This window comes from Carassius gibelio, chromosome B25, assembly GCF_023724105.1.
Source record: "Carassius gibelio isolate Cgi1373 ecotype wild population from Czech Republic chromosome B25, carGib1.2-hapl.c, whole genome shotgun sequence".
Taxonomy (NCBI): Eukaryota; Metazoa; Chordata; class Actinopteri; order Cypriniformes; family Cyprinidae; genus Carassius; species Carassius gibelio.
The window spans coordinates 16975392-16991122 of record NC_068420.1 but is presented as its reverse complement, the minus strand read 5'-3'; the positions used below and the strand labels follow the sequence as shown (position 1 = coordinate 16991122).

General features: G+C 34.6%; 1 protein-coding gene across 2 annotated transcripts in view; it reads left to right on the top strand.

Moving 5' to 3' along the window:
* Positions 1-15528, top strand: part of LOC128013726 (genetic suppressor element 1) — a 42738-nt gene extending 27210 nt beyond the window's left edge. For both annotated transcript variants that reach the window (XM_052596895.1, XM_052596898.1), the window contains 10 exons: positions 796-1073; positions 3445-3694; positions 5512-5894; positions 7055-7167; positions 7249-7522; positions 8416-8529; positions 8821-9129; positions 9218-9460; positions 9814-9917; positions 13708-15528. In XM_052596895.1, coding sequence (XP_052452855.1) covers positions 796-1073; positions 3445-3694; positions 5512-5894; positions 7055-7167; positions 7249-7522; positions 8416-8529; positions 8821-9129; positions 9218-9460; positions 9814-9917; positions 13708-13845 — 2206 coding nt within the window. In that variant the 3' untranslated portion in view covers positions 13846-15528. The remainder of the gene's footprint in view (positions 1-795; positions 1074-3444; positions 3695-5511; positions 5895-7054; positions 7168-7248; positions 7523-8415; positions 8530-8820; positions 9130-9217; positions 9461-9813; positions 9918-13707) is intronic.
* Positions 15529-15731: the final 203 nt, after the last annotated feature.

The window sequence follows — 15731 nt, the reverse complement described above, 5'->3', positions numbered from 1 at the left end:
TTTATGATACATATAAGTCTGTATTTATATAGAATTGAGATTTTGTCATTTATATTTATATCAGTTTTTATTTTTACATAAAGGGATTAATTTCATGAATTTTATAATGATAAATAATTGTTATTAAATTACATAATTATATATTTATAATTAGAATATTATAACTTCTTAGATTAAATTATAATTATTACATGCAATTATTAAATATGTAATTAATTGTCTATTCATACTACACATTATGGTATGGTATGGTATGGTATGGTTCATTTCTGTTTGCACGTATTATCCGTTTTTTCATCTCCAATGAATATTACTATTAACCTGCTATCTTCCTCCTTCCTAAATTCATCTATATTCAAAACTTTAAACCATGTTTTTAACAAAAACTTCACCGCAATTTGTTTACTGCCTCTCAGGCGCTCATACTTTCTTCAGTTAATGCAAATCAAGTTTTACATGCTGCATTATATATGCAAATCGCACGAGCTTCACAGCTGCTCTCCTATTGGCAGTTACCATGTCACAACGAAGCTCGGCGTTAAACTCTACTCACTGATTCTTTGAGTGGTAATTGTGTAAATATGATCATTCTGACATCAGCATATGATATTCCCCCATATCTCACACACACACAGTTCCTGGTCCTCCGAAGCGAACATCATCAACACTCTTCCGTGTTCCCGCGGCCTCTCGCTGAGTGTATTCCTCTGGTTCCTGTCGAGAGCGTTGCATCTCACACCATCCATGTGTGTGTGTGTGTGTGTGTGTGTGTGTGTGTGTTTCGACCCTCTGCAGGCTGCAGATGGAAGAGGAGCTTCGCCAGCAGGAGAGAGAGAGAGAGAGAGAGCGAGAGAAGGAGCGGACGCGTGAAATTGAACGAGAGCGGCAGTGGGAACAGGAGGTGCAGAGAGAGAAGCAAAAAGAGCGAGGCAGAGACGTCCAGGCGGTCAAGGCCATGGAGAAACGCCATCTGAGTCTGGAGCCATCGATCTCTCAGCCTCATCTGTACACACACCGGCAGCCCGCGAAGGAGCGAGGCAGGCTGGAGGAGAGACTCGCTGCTAACAGAGCCGGTATGACCGAGAGAGAGCCAAACACACAGTGAAACCAACAATATTAACATTGTTCTTCTGGAAAACACAAACGGAGATACTTTGAAGAATGTTCCTGCTGTTACAGTGGAAGTCAGTGGGGTCCAAAAGTTTCAAGCTCCAAAAAGCACATAAAAGTAATTCATCTGAATCCATTTGTGTGAGGAACAGACTGAAATATAAGCTATTCACAAATAATATAATAGTATTTTGTCTATTATTATTATTATTATTATTAATCAAAATTCAAATTATAGTATAATGGAAAATATACATTACTGTTTAAAGGTTTGAAATAACTGGGATATATATATATATATATATATATATATATATATATATATATATATATATATATATATATATATATATATATATATATATCACCAAAGCTGCATTTATTTACTAAAAACAATACTAAAAACACAATACTGTGAAATATTATTGTATTTGTTAGATCATTTAGTTTCATTTTATTTAAATGATTTAAATGTAGAACATTTTATGCAGTATACTTATATTTTTTATATAATTCTATAATCTATATGTATCTTTATATAAACTTATATGAATATTAATTCACTGAATATTTAAATGTATATATTTTTTCAGATATTAAATATATTTTATTATTTTACTTTAATCTATATGTAGACTTCTTCAATTAAATGAAATAAACTGCCGCTGTACCTTTTATAATATATAATGCATATACTTATTCTATATTTATATAGAATTTACATTTTATAATCTATATTTATATCAGTGTTTTTTATTCATTAAATACAGTAATACTGTGAAATGTAATTGCATTTTAAATTAAATGTTTATTATTGTAATATATTTTAAAATGTATTTTTTTCCCCATGATCAAAGCTGGATTTTCAGCATCATCACTGCAGTCTTCAGTGTCACGTGATCCTTCAGAAATCAGTATATGATGATTTGCTGCTCAAGAAATATTTATTATTATTAGCAATGTTGAAAACGTTCATTTATTTATTTTATTGCATTTATTTTATTCACAAATTAAATATTTTTCCATTTAATATCATGATGCAATACATCTGTTTTAAGACACCGTTCAAATTATTTACTTCTGAACATAAGTCACTTATTGCACATTTCATGCAGCTGGTTTCATGAATATTCAACACTTAAATGATGATTGACGTTCATAATTCCTGTGTTTAATTTCTCTGAACTCGTATTACCTGCAGCTTCAGTAAGTGATTGCATCGCTCATGGCTAATCAGTAATTAATATAGTCTGATGAATCATCTATCAGGCTGTTGCCCTGCATCTGGATGGGTGTGTGTTTGGAGAGGCCCAAAGGATGGCAGCTGTTAGTCATGGTTTGGCTGCCGTCTCACTGAAGGCAGAAGCTTTGATGGCTGCTCGCTATAATTGTATAATAGCAGATGAATGAGAGCATTCAGGTGGATCCCATGATTCATGATGAAAACACCCGCATGCACACACATAAACTACTTTAAATGGATCCACTCAGATGCATTCATTCAGTTCAGAAAACTGATCAAACTAAAACTGTTAGAAGAAGATTTTGTCAAAACAAAATATACATTTTAATTGGAGAGAAAAACTTAAATGTGCAAAGAACATTTAGAAATTAGAAATGTTAAGCTGAAGTCATAATGGAAAATAGAATAAATAGAAATGATAGAATAGAATTCAAATAGAAATATTTAAAAATGCACTGATGAAAAACTTTTTTACAAAACAAAAACTAATAAAAATAACAGTTAGAAATATTGCTATTGCAAATAAAATAAATACTTTCAAGTTGAAGCAAACTAAAACTGTAATAAATAAAATAATAGCTTAAGAGAAATATAGTTTAGAAAAATTAGTAAAATTGCATTTGACAAAATTACAAAAAATGATATATATATATATATATATATATATATATATATATATATATAAAAGAAATTGAAATTTTGCCTTTGCAAGTAACTGAAATGTTTATTTTGAAATATTAAAAATATCTAAAAATCAAATAAAAATAAATTAAAGCTAGATTAAAAAAAACAAATATATACAAATATTTGTAATTTTTTTTTTTTATTCTAACGACAAAAACACATAAAATTACTAGAATTTAGATCTAGATAAAATAAAATTTAGATGAAAACCTGAAAAATAAAATCTTTTAGTAAGTACTACAACAGTATGTAAGTAATACTTTAGTCCTGAAGACAAACGGTGGTTCTTCATAACTATGTATCATAGAAGACGCTGCTATTTAAGTATATTTACTACATATTAATGAAACATTTACACTTTGAGAAGCACATGTTTATTCATCTATATCTGTCATCTCTCGATGCAGACAAAACCAAAGAAGCGCCGCCGTTCACACCTCAGTCCGGTCCATACTCATCCTCAGGAGGACTTTCATCCATCTCAACCTCAGGCCCCGGCCCCGGCCCCGGCCTCTCTTCAAGCGTGCAGTTTGGGAAGAGCCACCGGCCCGTGGTGGAGGAGGACAGATGGCTCGGCAGACAGAGAGCGCCGAAGGTGGAGAGACATGGCCAGGAGTTTCAGCAGCAGGAGCCAGCAGATCAGAGAGAGATTCACAGGTCGGTGTTAAAGGAAACCTCCAGCCAAACATCAAATCACATGTTTAATGCCACATGTATCGTTTATGATGATAATATAGCAGCTGTTGTTGGAAAAACCCCAAAACTCAACATATGAAGGCAAAAAATGCATGTTTTTCATGAATATCAGTGCAAATGCAAATGTTAGATTAATGTCTGTACAAATTCAACAATTTGTTTAATATAACTCAGTATGTTTAGTGCCTGAATGAATCAGTGTTTTTGAATGAATCAATGATTCATTCTTAAAAACCACTCTGTTCTTGAATGAATCAACTGTTTGAATGAATCAGTTGAATAAATGACTCAATGACTCGCTCATTCAGTCATCTGCCGGCAGATTTAGTTTTGTATTTAAATATATTTATATTTATTAAATGTATTTCTGTTTGTTTTGTATTATTTTATTTGTCAGACACAGGTCTGAAAGCGGAGAAATTGTTTAATTTTATATATTTAATTTAACTGTTTAACAGATTATACCAGGTTTAAATTGATACTTATGTATCATATTTCAAATATAAACTCTAAAATAATTTTGTAACTGTAAATTCAAAATAAGTTTTACAGTATTAATCTCACAGCATTATTAATGCTCTTGTAAATACAGTGTAAATACACCTGAATACCACTTCTGTGCCACTCCTGGAGTGCAAAAAATGGGTTTTGTTTATATGATTTTATTTGATTGGTCTATATTGTTTTATTGATCAAAATCAATGCATTGAATAAATGTTAATGAAACTGACAAACGATAAGGGATACATCTAAAAAGAGTAGAAAAATTGTAAGTAAAGAATAAAGGTAAATAAGCTGCAAGTAACCTCATAAATGTAAAATTTTCAGTGCCAATTTTATTTTCCCTTTTTAGAGTTAAAAATACAGTTTGAAAGTCGATTTAAGGTGGCAGAAATATTGCCTTTTTAGAGTTAAAAATACCACTTGAATGTCAATTTAAGGTGGCAAAAATTGTCCATATAGAGGTAAAAATGCACCTTAAAAAAGTCAATTTAAGGTGGCAAAAAATGTCTTAAAATATAGATTGAAGGGGACAAAAATGGACCTTATGAAGGTAAGAATACACTTTGGAAGTCAATTTAAGGTTGCAAAAAAATGTCCTCATAAAGGTAAAAAATAACGTGTTAAAAAGTAAATGTGAGGTGACAAAAAAGGGCTTTATAAAGGTAAAAATGTCACTTTGTAATCGATTTAAGTTGGCAAAAAAATTGCCCTTATCCACCTTTTTCTTCCCATAAGAGAAAGCGTGCCCATTTGTAAATGTTATGGGTCTAGCTTTTGGTCTCATCTGCATCCAGCTATTTTTGACTGTACAAAACTCGTTTTGCTGCTTGATATTGCAAATTGGTGTGTCTTACCATATTATTTTATTATATTATCATAATTATGAACACACTGGTTTGTAGTGCAAACAGTTTGAGCATTTACTGCACTTTGATATTCTTCTCGTTAGTTCTCTAAAGCGGCTAATGAACCAGAAGTCTCACACATAGGCTTACTTCTGCGTTAAACAATAAAGTGTATTAAGGTAAAAAAAATTCCCCTTAAAAGTCAGTTAGTCAGTTCATACAGTATATTGCCTCAAAGTGTTAAAGTACTATGAAATGAATATTGCACAGAAAATTAAGGCTATGAAAAGTTTTGGAAGTCAACTCATCTGTCCATGACGAAACTTAAACCCACCAATGTATGTGAAATCCCAGAAAATATGTGTTCCTGTCGTGTGTGGTGACACTGTCCTCTAGTGGTGCTCTGTAGGAATGTTTTGTGTGTTTCAGGTTTGGCGTGGGTGTCCGAGACATACCTCCGCCTCTGGGAGCTCCGCCGCCTCTCATCACCCCCAAACCTCTTCCTCGGGACCAGCACCCCTCTCCTCCCGTGCCCAGCAGCCTCTGGAACCCCGTCACCCTCCTCCGCTCGCCCTCCGAACGCCCTCTGTCCCACAGCAGACCAGAGCCTCCAGAGGAGGACGTCAGGCGGGTCAGAGCCCAGAGCCAGCAGAGGCCCGTCTCCTCCCAGTCAGACAGCAGGACCCCCCAGGGGCCGCCTCGGGACAGGACAGACCCCGTGATGGGGTGCGACCAGGCTCTCCAGCAGCACAGGAGACTCATCAGCAAGCTTGACCTGGAGGAGAAGAAACGCAGCGAAGCCAGAGAGAAAGGTACGCAGTAGAAAACAAGACAACAAACAACAAACAAAACTTCAGCTTATTTCTTAGGATGTCCATTCATTTATCTATCAGACGGAGTTCTGAAGGTGGAGAAAGTATCAATATGTGTTTGTTTGTTTGTTTGTTTGTTTATCTATCTCAGAGAGTGGGGAAAGTATAAATAATTATTAATTGGTTTATTTATCAGACAGAGTTCTAAAAATAATGTAAGAATATTTATTTATCTGTCAGACTGAGTTCTGAAGGTGGGGAGAGTTTAAATATTTATTTGTTTATTATTATAATTATCAGTCAAGAGCTCTGAAGGTGGAGCATAAATACATATTTATTTACTTATTTATTTATTTGCCAGAAAGAGATTTCTTTAGATGGAGAATTTGTGTGTATTTATTTGTTAATTTAATATGCTTAAAGCTTATATTAAAATATATATACAATTTAATATAATCGAAAATATAAAGATTTGCTGAAAAGTTGTATAAAAGATAGCATAAAATAGTGGTGAATTATGTGATTATATTTAGAAATTCAATAAATCATATCAGTTATTTTGGCAAGTATTAAAGATTAAATTTTTTTGTTAATCAGTATAATTAATTTAACTTTTTAATGTATTTAGTTTGTAAATTGATTATAAAACATACATTATAAATGTTTTATTTATATATTTTGTTCATATATATATATATATATATATATATATATATATATATATATATATATATATATATATATATACATATACATTAGTTTTTATATTTAAATTATTTAAGTATTTAACAGATGTGAAAAAATCTGATGCCGATAAACCATACTTTTTTTGTTTGTTTGTTATAGCTGATATTAAAATATGATCACATTTTTAATTCAATTTAAGCATCACAATATTTTACAGTACAGAAAGACAGGTCGATATTAATTTTACGATTATCTAAAGCTTACACGTAACAACAGTGTTATTAAAGATTAGTTATTTTAAAGATAAGTGAGCGATAGATGATGGCAAAGATCATCTAATATGAGAACAGAGGAAATAAGCTGGACAATCAAATATCCAGTAGAAACCTATATAAATGTGCTATGTACTCAAATGTATTCCTCCATCCATCCATCCGTACCGTGTCTTTCAGTTGTTTTGTAATAATCTTCAGGTTATTACTATGAACTAGACGACTCTTATGATGAGAGCGATGAGGAGGAAGTTCGAGCTCATCTGAGAAGAGTCGCTCAGCAGCCTCCTCTCAAACTGGACGCGTCTGCAGAGGTACAGTCACACTTCTCATCAGTCCACGACCACAGCAGTGTAAACTCTCTCACACTCACTGTGGCTCTCTTCTCTCTGCAGAAGACAGAGTTTCTGTGTTTGTTTGGACTGACGACGCTCTCGAAGCGCGATGAGCTGCTGGAGATGAAGAGGAGGAAGAGGAGGAGGATGCTGCAGGAGCGAGCCCCTTCACCCTCAGCCGTGCCGAATAAACGTAAGACTCCATCTCCTCCTCATCCTCCGCTCAGCACTCGCTTCACCCCGGAGGAGATGGACCGCACGGAGGAGCTGGACGACAAGAAACACTTCCTCAGCATCTTCAGCCTCAGCCATGTCAGTCAGGAAGAAAGACAAAGTACGTATACACACGCACGCACACACACACACACACCGAAATACTGTCACAGTCGCCCTACAGGTGCTGAAGAGGCTGGAGAACTAGAACTAGAATAATTATTCAATCTTATAAAATATCAAAATTATTTTCCATAATAATAATATAAAATACATATATTAATCAATACATTTCTTATTATTAAATATAAATATTTGTGTAATTATATAATATGTAATGTATAATCAATTTAAATGTTAATGTTAATATATATATATATATATATATATATATATATATATATATATATATATATATATATATATATATATATATATATATATATATATATATATAATCCAAATATTTATTTAGCTCATTTAAAAAAAGTAAAATACCACATTTTATAAAATGTATAAATATACGAAATGTAAATGTAAAATTGTAAATAAAATGCGTGTGTGAATGTAATAATTGTTTTATATAACATCTATGTATAGAATTAATCATAAAATAAATATTCTGTAAGATATTGACTGTTATATAAATATTATATTGTATACTTTATATAGTATAAAAAAGATATAAATACACACACGCTGAATGTTTATTTACTAATTTAAAGTAAAAATAAAACATTTACAATTCATGTGAATATAAATACACACATTTTAATATATATATATATTATATGGTTATAATTTTGAATATTTATAACTTTCAGTATCTTAAGGAACATGCAGGAACTCCTGGGATTACAACTTGAGTAATTTTCTTTATTATTAATAGTTTATTAAAACATATTTCACGAGAATAATTTGGATTATTCAGATTTGTTTTAAAGTCTAAGTGCTTTACAATTTGACTGTTACAGTGTGGTCCAATTAATTATTTCATCCTTTGTCTATCATCAGAGAATAAGAAGATCATGGACGTGCTGGAAGCCATCAAACAGAAGACTGTTACTCTGGACACCCTCAGATACGCCACAGATACGTCCTGTTGCAGCCCGGACGCTGCAGTGACTGGTAAGAACTACACGTTCAGATACAGCTTCAAAACAAGGGTCAGGGTTTGCTCTTTAGATCTTTGCAAAGTCCGAAATTCTCACCCGAAATTTTCTTGCATTAAAAAATAAATACGTCCTCATGTTGTCTCAATCGCGTTTACACACTGCCTCCTTTTGTCCGTCATAAAAACAATTTAGACCAGTTTTGATTTTCTGCGTTTTTGCATCTATAGCAAACATTTTGATAGGAAAGGATGACAAATATGAGAAAACTGAAAATTTTCGGACTCTGCTTTCTCCCATCATACAGCTGTCCCTCATCTCAATCAGTCAGTCAGTAATGTTCAACTTGAACCCCAAAATCACTCGCCCGAAAACCCTCACCCGCCTCTAGACCCGCCACCACTGGCTCCTCTCCACGCTCAAGGTCAACCCAACCTGACGTCCCCGAGCAGAAGAGGCCCGAGCCTGCAGGACAGCGCTCCGCAGCCCGTCGCCCGACCCAAAGACCCTCCGCCGAAACCCCTCGTCTGGGAGCGGATACACTCTGAGGAGTTCGCACAGCACTTCCACCAGTCCGTGCTGCAGTCCACTCAAACATCCCAGCAGAAACCTAAAGGTCACAATGGCTCCCTCTGCAGACACATTTTGAGAAATACAACCAGAGACGTTTTACTTAATGTTTTTTGCATTTGTATCCCAAACAGATGAAGCTAGAGAGCAGTTTGAGCCTCCTGCGCTTCCACCTCCAGGCCTCCAGAGGGCAGTAAACAAACAGAGCAATGGCCACTCCTGCCATATATCAGCCCAACGTGTGTCTCCGGCCGTGAGGAACGACTTCTCAGCCGAGGAGGGCATCAGTTCGGATGAAGACGAGGAAGAGGAGTCGGTCGCTCCCAGGTGGAGAGGGATTGAATCGATATTTGAGGCGTACGAAGAGTACATGGAGGGTACGTTGATGGACATTATTTGGATAAACAGGGTGTCACTTTCAAACCAAGCAGTAAAGCAGCACATTTACCTGGGCAGCTTGAACCTGTTGCAAATCTGTGTTAGGAAACTTTGTGTCCTTACTTTGTGAAATTGCATGACCTTGATTTCGTCCTTGAAAATGTGCCAGATAATGGTAAGCGCACACTTAGGCTGCTTTGAATTGTCTGTGGTTGTGGAATATTGGCTTTTTTGGAGTGTATGTTTGCATTGTGCTGTAAGATTATAGTGTATTGCTCACCTGTCTCTCTCTCTCTCTCTCTCTCTCTCTCTCTCTCTCTCTCTCTCTCTCTCCTGTCTGTCTCTCTTGCAGAGAAGAGTATGGAGCAGCAGGTTCTCCAGAGCGAGTGTAGACGTCTGGAGACACAGCATTACAATCTCACCCTCACTGGCGAACAGCTCTCTCATAGCATGAGGGTACGAATATATTCTGTTTGTATTTGCATGTTATTTTATTTTCTATTTTTTTTTATTTTTTTTTTAAGATTATTATATTTGTATGTTTTATCGTTTATTATTTTTTTCACTGAAAAAGTTAGGATATATATATTTCTTGTAAATATTATTCCACAAGTGCTATAAATTTGCCATTGGGCATTGTGCTTAGTGTGTATGCACTGGTTTGAGTGGTTTATGGGGACACAAATTTGTATAATGACATGTGTATGAGGTATTTTATATATATATATATATATATATATATATATATAGGTAGATATAGATCGATAAATAGATATAGATGGATATGTACATGTATGTATGTATATATATATAAATATATATATATATATATATATATATATATATATATATATATATATATATATATACAGTATTGTTCAAAATAATAGCAGTACAATGTGACTAACCAGAATAATCAAGGTTTTTCGTATATTTTTTTATTGCTACGTGGCAAACAAGTTACCAGTAGGTTCAGTAGATTCTCAGAAAACAAATGAGACCCAGCATTCATGATATGCACGCTCTTAAGGCTGTGCAATTGGGCAATTAGTTGAATTAGTTGAAAGGGGTGTGTTCAAAAAAATAGCAGTGTGGCATTCAATCACTGAGGTCATCAATTTTGTGAAGAAACAGGTGTGAATCAGGTGGCCCCTATTTAAGGATGAAGCATACACTTGTTGAACATGCATTTGAAAGCTGAGGAAAATGGGTCGTTCAAGACATTGTTCAGAAGAACAGCGTACTTTGATTAAAAAGTTGATTAGAGAGGGGAAAACCTATAAAGAGGTGCAAAAAATGATAGGCTGCTCAGCTAAAATGATCTCCAATGCCTTAAAATGGAGAGCAAAACCAGAGAGACGTGGAAGAAAACGGAAGACAACCATCAAAATGGATAGAAGAATAACCAGAATGGCAAAGGCTCAGCCAATGATCACCTCCAGGATGATCAAAGACAGTCTGGAGTTACCTGTAAGTACTGTGACAGTTAGAAGACGTCTGTGTGAAGCTAATCTATTTTCAAGAATCCCCCGCAAAGTCCCTCTGTTAAAAAAAAGGCATGTGCAGAAGAGGTTACAATTTGCCAAAGAACACATCAACTGGCCTAAAGAGAAATGGAGGAACATTTTGTGGACTGATGAGAGTAAAATTGTTCTTTTTGGGTCCAAGGGCCACAGGCAGTTTGTGAGACGACCCCCAAACTCTGAATTCAAGCCACAGTACACAGTGAAGACAGTGAAGCATGGAGGTGCAAGCATCATGATATGGGCATGTTTCTCCTACTATGGTGTTGGGCCTATTTATCGCATACCAGGGATCATGGATCAGTTTGCATATGTTAAAATACTTGAAGAGGTCATGTTGCCCTATGCTGAAGAGGACATGCCCTTGAAATGGTTGTTTCAACAAGACAATGACCCAAAACACACTAGTAAACGGGCAAAGTCTTGGTTCCAAACCAACAAAATTAATGTTATGGAGTGGCCAGCCCAATCTCCAGACCTTAATCCAATTGAGAACTTGTGGGGTGATATCAAAAATCCTGTTTCTGAAGCAAAACCAAGAAATGTGAATGAATTGTGGAATGTTGTTAAAGAATCATGGAGTGGAATAACAGCTGAGAGGTGCCACAAGTTGGTTGACTCCATGCCACACAGATGTCAAGCAGTTTTAAAAAACTGTGGTCATACAACTAAATATTAGTTTAGTGATTCACAGGATTGCTAAATCCCAGAAAAAAAAAGTTTGTACAAAATAGTTTTGAGTTTGTACAGTCAAAGGTAGACACTGCTATTTTTTTGAACACACCCCTTTCAACTAATTGCCCAATTGCACAGCCTTAAGAGCGTGCATATCATGAATGCTGGGTCTTGTTTGTTTTCTGACAATCTACTGAACCTACTGGTAACTTGTTTGCCACGTAGCAATAAAAAATATACTAAAAACCTTGATTATTCTGGTTAGTCACATTGTACTGCTATTATTTTGAACAATACTGTATATATATATATAATTTTATTAGATTTATATTTTAAATATTCTAAATATTATCATTAGTATATAATTTATACTATTAACATCATTCAGCATCTTTCTGAATATTTGCTTATTTATCAAAAATGTTAAATGCTGTCTAAAAATCTGACTTTATAATTAAATCTCAAACTTAGCAAAAGTTGTCATGATTAACGATATATAAAGTTGAATGACTGACTGTGACAAAGTTACTACTGTTTTTAGAAACATTCATAAATGTACTTCCAAAGAAGTACAGTATCCACACTAGGTTCACAATAATGGTACAAATGATAATCACGATTATTTTTATTAAAATTATAATCACAATTATTAATAACGATTATTCTATCCTGCTGGGAAAAAAAAACTGCTAAAATCAACAAAAACTTTGCTGTTTTAAACTGGTCTCCCAGCTTGACCAGCTAAGGAAGTGGTCAAAACCCCTCAAAAACCAGTCTTTTGACCAGCAGAGGCTGGGCTGGATGACCAACTAACAGTCAACCAGTCTAGGCTGGTTTTAGTTGGGTTTATTTATTTATTTATGTATTTTTTCCAGCGGGGAAATGCAATAACATTTAATGTGTCCTTTAACCAACCTCCACTGACTATACACTGACTTCATTTAACCAACTATGATAATACAGAACTCATGGTTTTGGTTAGTGTTTTGTCATCTGTATTAATATTACATTTTCTAAGTGACAATTTGTTCTCAAATGGGAAAAAGCCACTCAGATCGCAAAGTAAATTTGCTCAAAGATCGTTTAATACACACTGAAAACTAACTTTCCCCTGCCATTTTCAACACGAAAACTGGTAAAAACTTTAGAAACTCTTATTATTAATTAGAACAATTACAATTTATGTACGTTTTCCCATATATTGTCACAGGTAGGAAAAGCGCTTTTATTCCTCAAACACAATAGATCCATTATTGAAACTCAGTGGAAGTTTGATCATGGCACATTTGGTAACACAAACCGTACAAATGGCTTGTGAAAAAAACACATTGTCTATATGACACTTTCATGTAAGCAGAATATCGCTGTGGAGAGATCGCTAAACTCGTATGTTTTCATATCTTCATCAGCGCTTGTTCCGCGTTTAGTGAGCATGCACAGGGTTACAAGAATGTACAAATTAAATAAAACACCAGGCAGAAAGTGTATCCTTAAAGGAGAAAAGCTCTGTTTTGGGGCTTAAAGCTCTTCACATCTGGCAACCACAAGCATGCACGTTAGTGATGCAAGATAACACAAATGCCAAATTAAAAACAACGTTTCAAGATAAATAACTAGTCAATATCGTGACGATTATTTTTCATTAATCGAGAAAGGTGGATATTGTTATCGAGATTAAAATACGATTAATCGCGCAGCCCTAATCCACACATACTCCTCAAAACATTAGATTCATCCACGCTAAACGCACAACCTAAGTATGGAAGATAATTGCGCAAATAGCTGCAATTGCATGTTTCAAACAGAGATGGCGACAAAGAGGCAAAATTTACGTACTGCAGCTTTAATTTCTCCAATGATCCATTGCATTGTGGTCAAGCAGCGACTCTTGCCTGATATTTGGCTTTGTTGACAATCACATTCACAGCAGCATTAGCTCCCCCTTTGTGTCAGCTTTGAAATCTACCAATTGTCAATGCGTTATTTTGTGAACTTTTAGTAAATATTGTATAAACAAAGTATGTTTTCCCTCTTTCCTCCATAACTAGGACCTAATGGCTCAGAAGCACAACCTGGCACTGAAGAGAGATCGTATGCAGGCCGAACTGGAGCACATCAAGAAATGTTTGACATTGCCATTATTACACTGGCACAGAGCATACTACAAGAGACCCTCACTGAGGTGACCTGAAGATGGACGACAGCACGAGCCACAGAGATCAACATCAACTGCACGAGTGATGATTTCAGCTTTGGCAGGAGGAGATTCACAAGCTAGTGCAATATCTGACACCTCACTGTGACTCACTGCACTACAAGTCCAACCACTAGATTCAACAGCCATCGAAATATCCATTACTTGACTAAATCTGACAGCACGTTTTGCCAAGAGCTGCATAAACCCAAGCCAGAGCTAGCCTGGGTATGCACTTAATATTGATCTCTCATATATCTGGTGCAAAACTCTTCTACTGGACCATGAGCTGATGTGGAACGGAGTTTAAATGTTTTCATATTTATACAGTTTTTAAAACAATGTGATCGTCTAAAATACTGTCAAATCACATTTTGTATGTTTTTATTTTTAATGATTAATTATTAAAAAGACTGTAATTTGAAATATAAATATTTTAATGCTTTTTGCAAGGGGGATAACGTGTCGATAAGGTACTGCTGGTCAGAAATGTTGGTGAAAGAAAAAATGAAGTGGGTTGAATTGAGTTTTCATTTCAAAATCTTTACTTTATTAATTGTAGAAAGTCATGAAAGTGTTTGTCTAGGACAGTGTTTCGCTATGTTTTGTTATTCTCTCTTCGTCTCCAGTCAAACCAAAATTGCCATATGCAGTATATATTATCCACCAGAACATGGCTATTTGAAAATAGACACTAAAATAAACCGATCCAATGTGGGAACCACTTTATAATAACTTGAATTAATGACAAATGGCATATAATAGTTAACAGACCAGCAGTTAGTGTACATTCAAGTATAAAGTCAATCAGTCGTGATTCATGATCAAAACATCTGAATAATTATGAATAAAATAATATAAAGAAACTAAAATGAAATAAAATACCCAATGTAGCAAGTGCAATATTGAAATAATGGCAATTATGAAATAACAGTACAATAATCGACTGCATATTTTGCTTATTTTATAAACTGAATTGATTTCTGAATCACTTTTAAGATGATTATGAAATGCCACTAATGGACCTTACGAAATAATATTCAGTTAAACATGATATGCTTATTTAATACTGTCTGTTATGGATTTATTATAATCATGAAAGTAATTATAAAAGGTTGCCCAAATGTTTTTATGTATCATTAGGCCAATATGATTTAGTTTTCAGCCTAGCTGCCATGAGAACAGTAATTTTATATCGAAATTAGTGCCACACTGTTTTGTACAGCAGCAGCAACTGAATTATAAACACACATTGTTTTTGCTCTATTATTAATTATAATCTAAAACCGAATACACCTGACATGTTGAATTTCCAAGAACTGCCCAATGCCACAAGTCGAGAAGAGTGTCTCAAGACATCTGTCTATTCTCCACTTTTTCTTTTTGACTTTTATTGCATATTGTTTGCAACTGTTTGCATTTGATGGTTATGGCAAAAAAAATGGGAGGGGGGGGGGTCTGTAAAGTGTTTTAGTTGTAATTTTTAGTGGAATGAAATGTGAGTTAATATATTATTTCTTGAAGGTAGAAATACTTATTTATGGATATTCTGTGTATATGCTGAGAAAAGATACAAATAATTTCTTGCCATATTTTGTCAGATCTCATGATCTTCAGTTGTTTCTTGACTCTATATGATTTGCAATGCAGCAAAATAAACAACATATTTGCATTATCTCCAGTCTGTATAATGGATATGTTGCATGTGTATTTTGACTGTATTTGTGTTTGCTGTTGGCTATAAAGGTTACCAGGCTGTTTTGGGCAGTGTCGGTTCCTCCTGTCCTGCTTCACATTGTTCTGTTGAAGCTTGTACTACAGTTCATCCCCTGCAGCGTTTTTCATCACAATGCATCTTCTGCGTTCCCAGACCTGAAG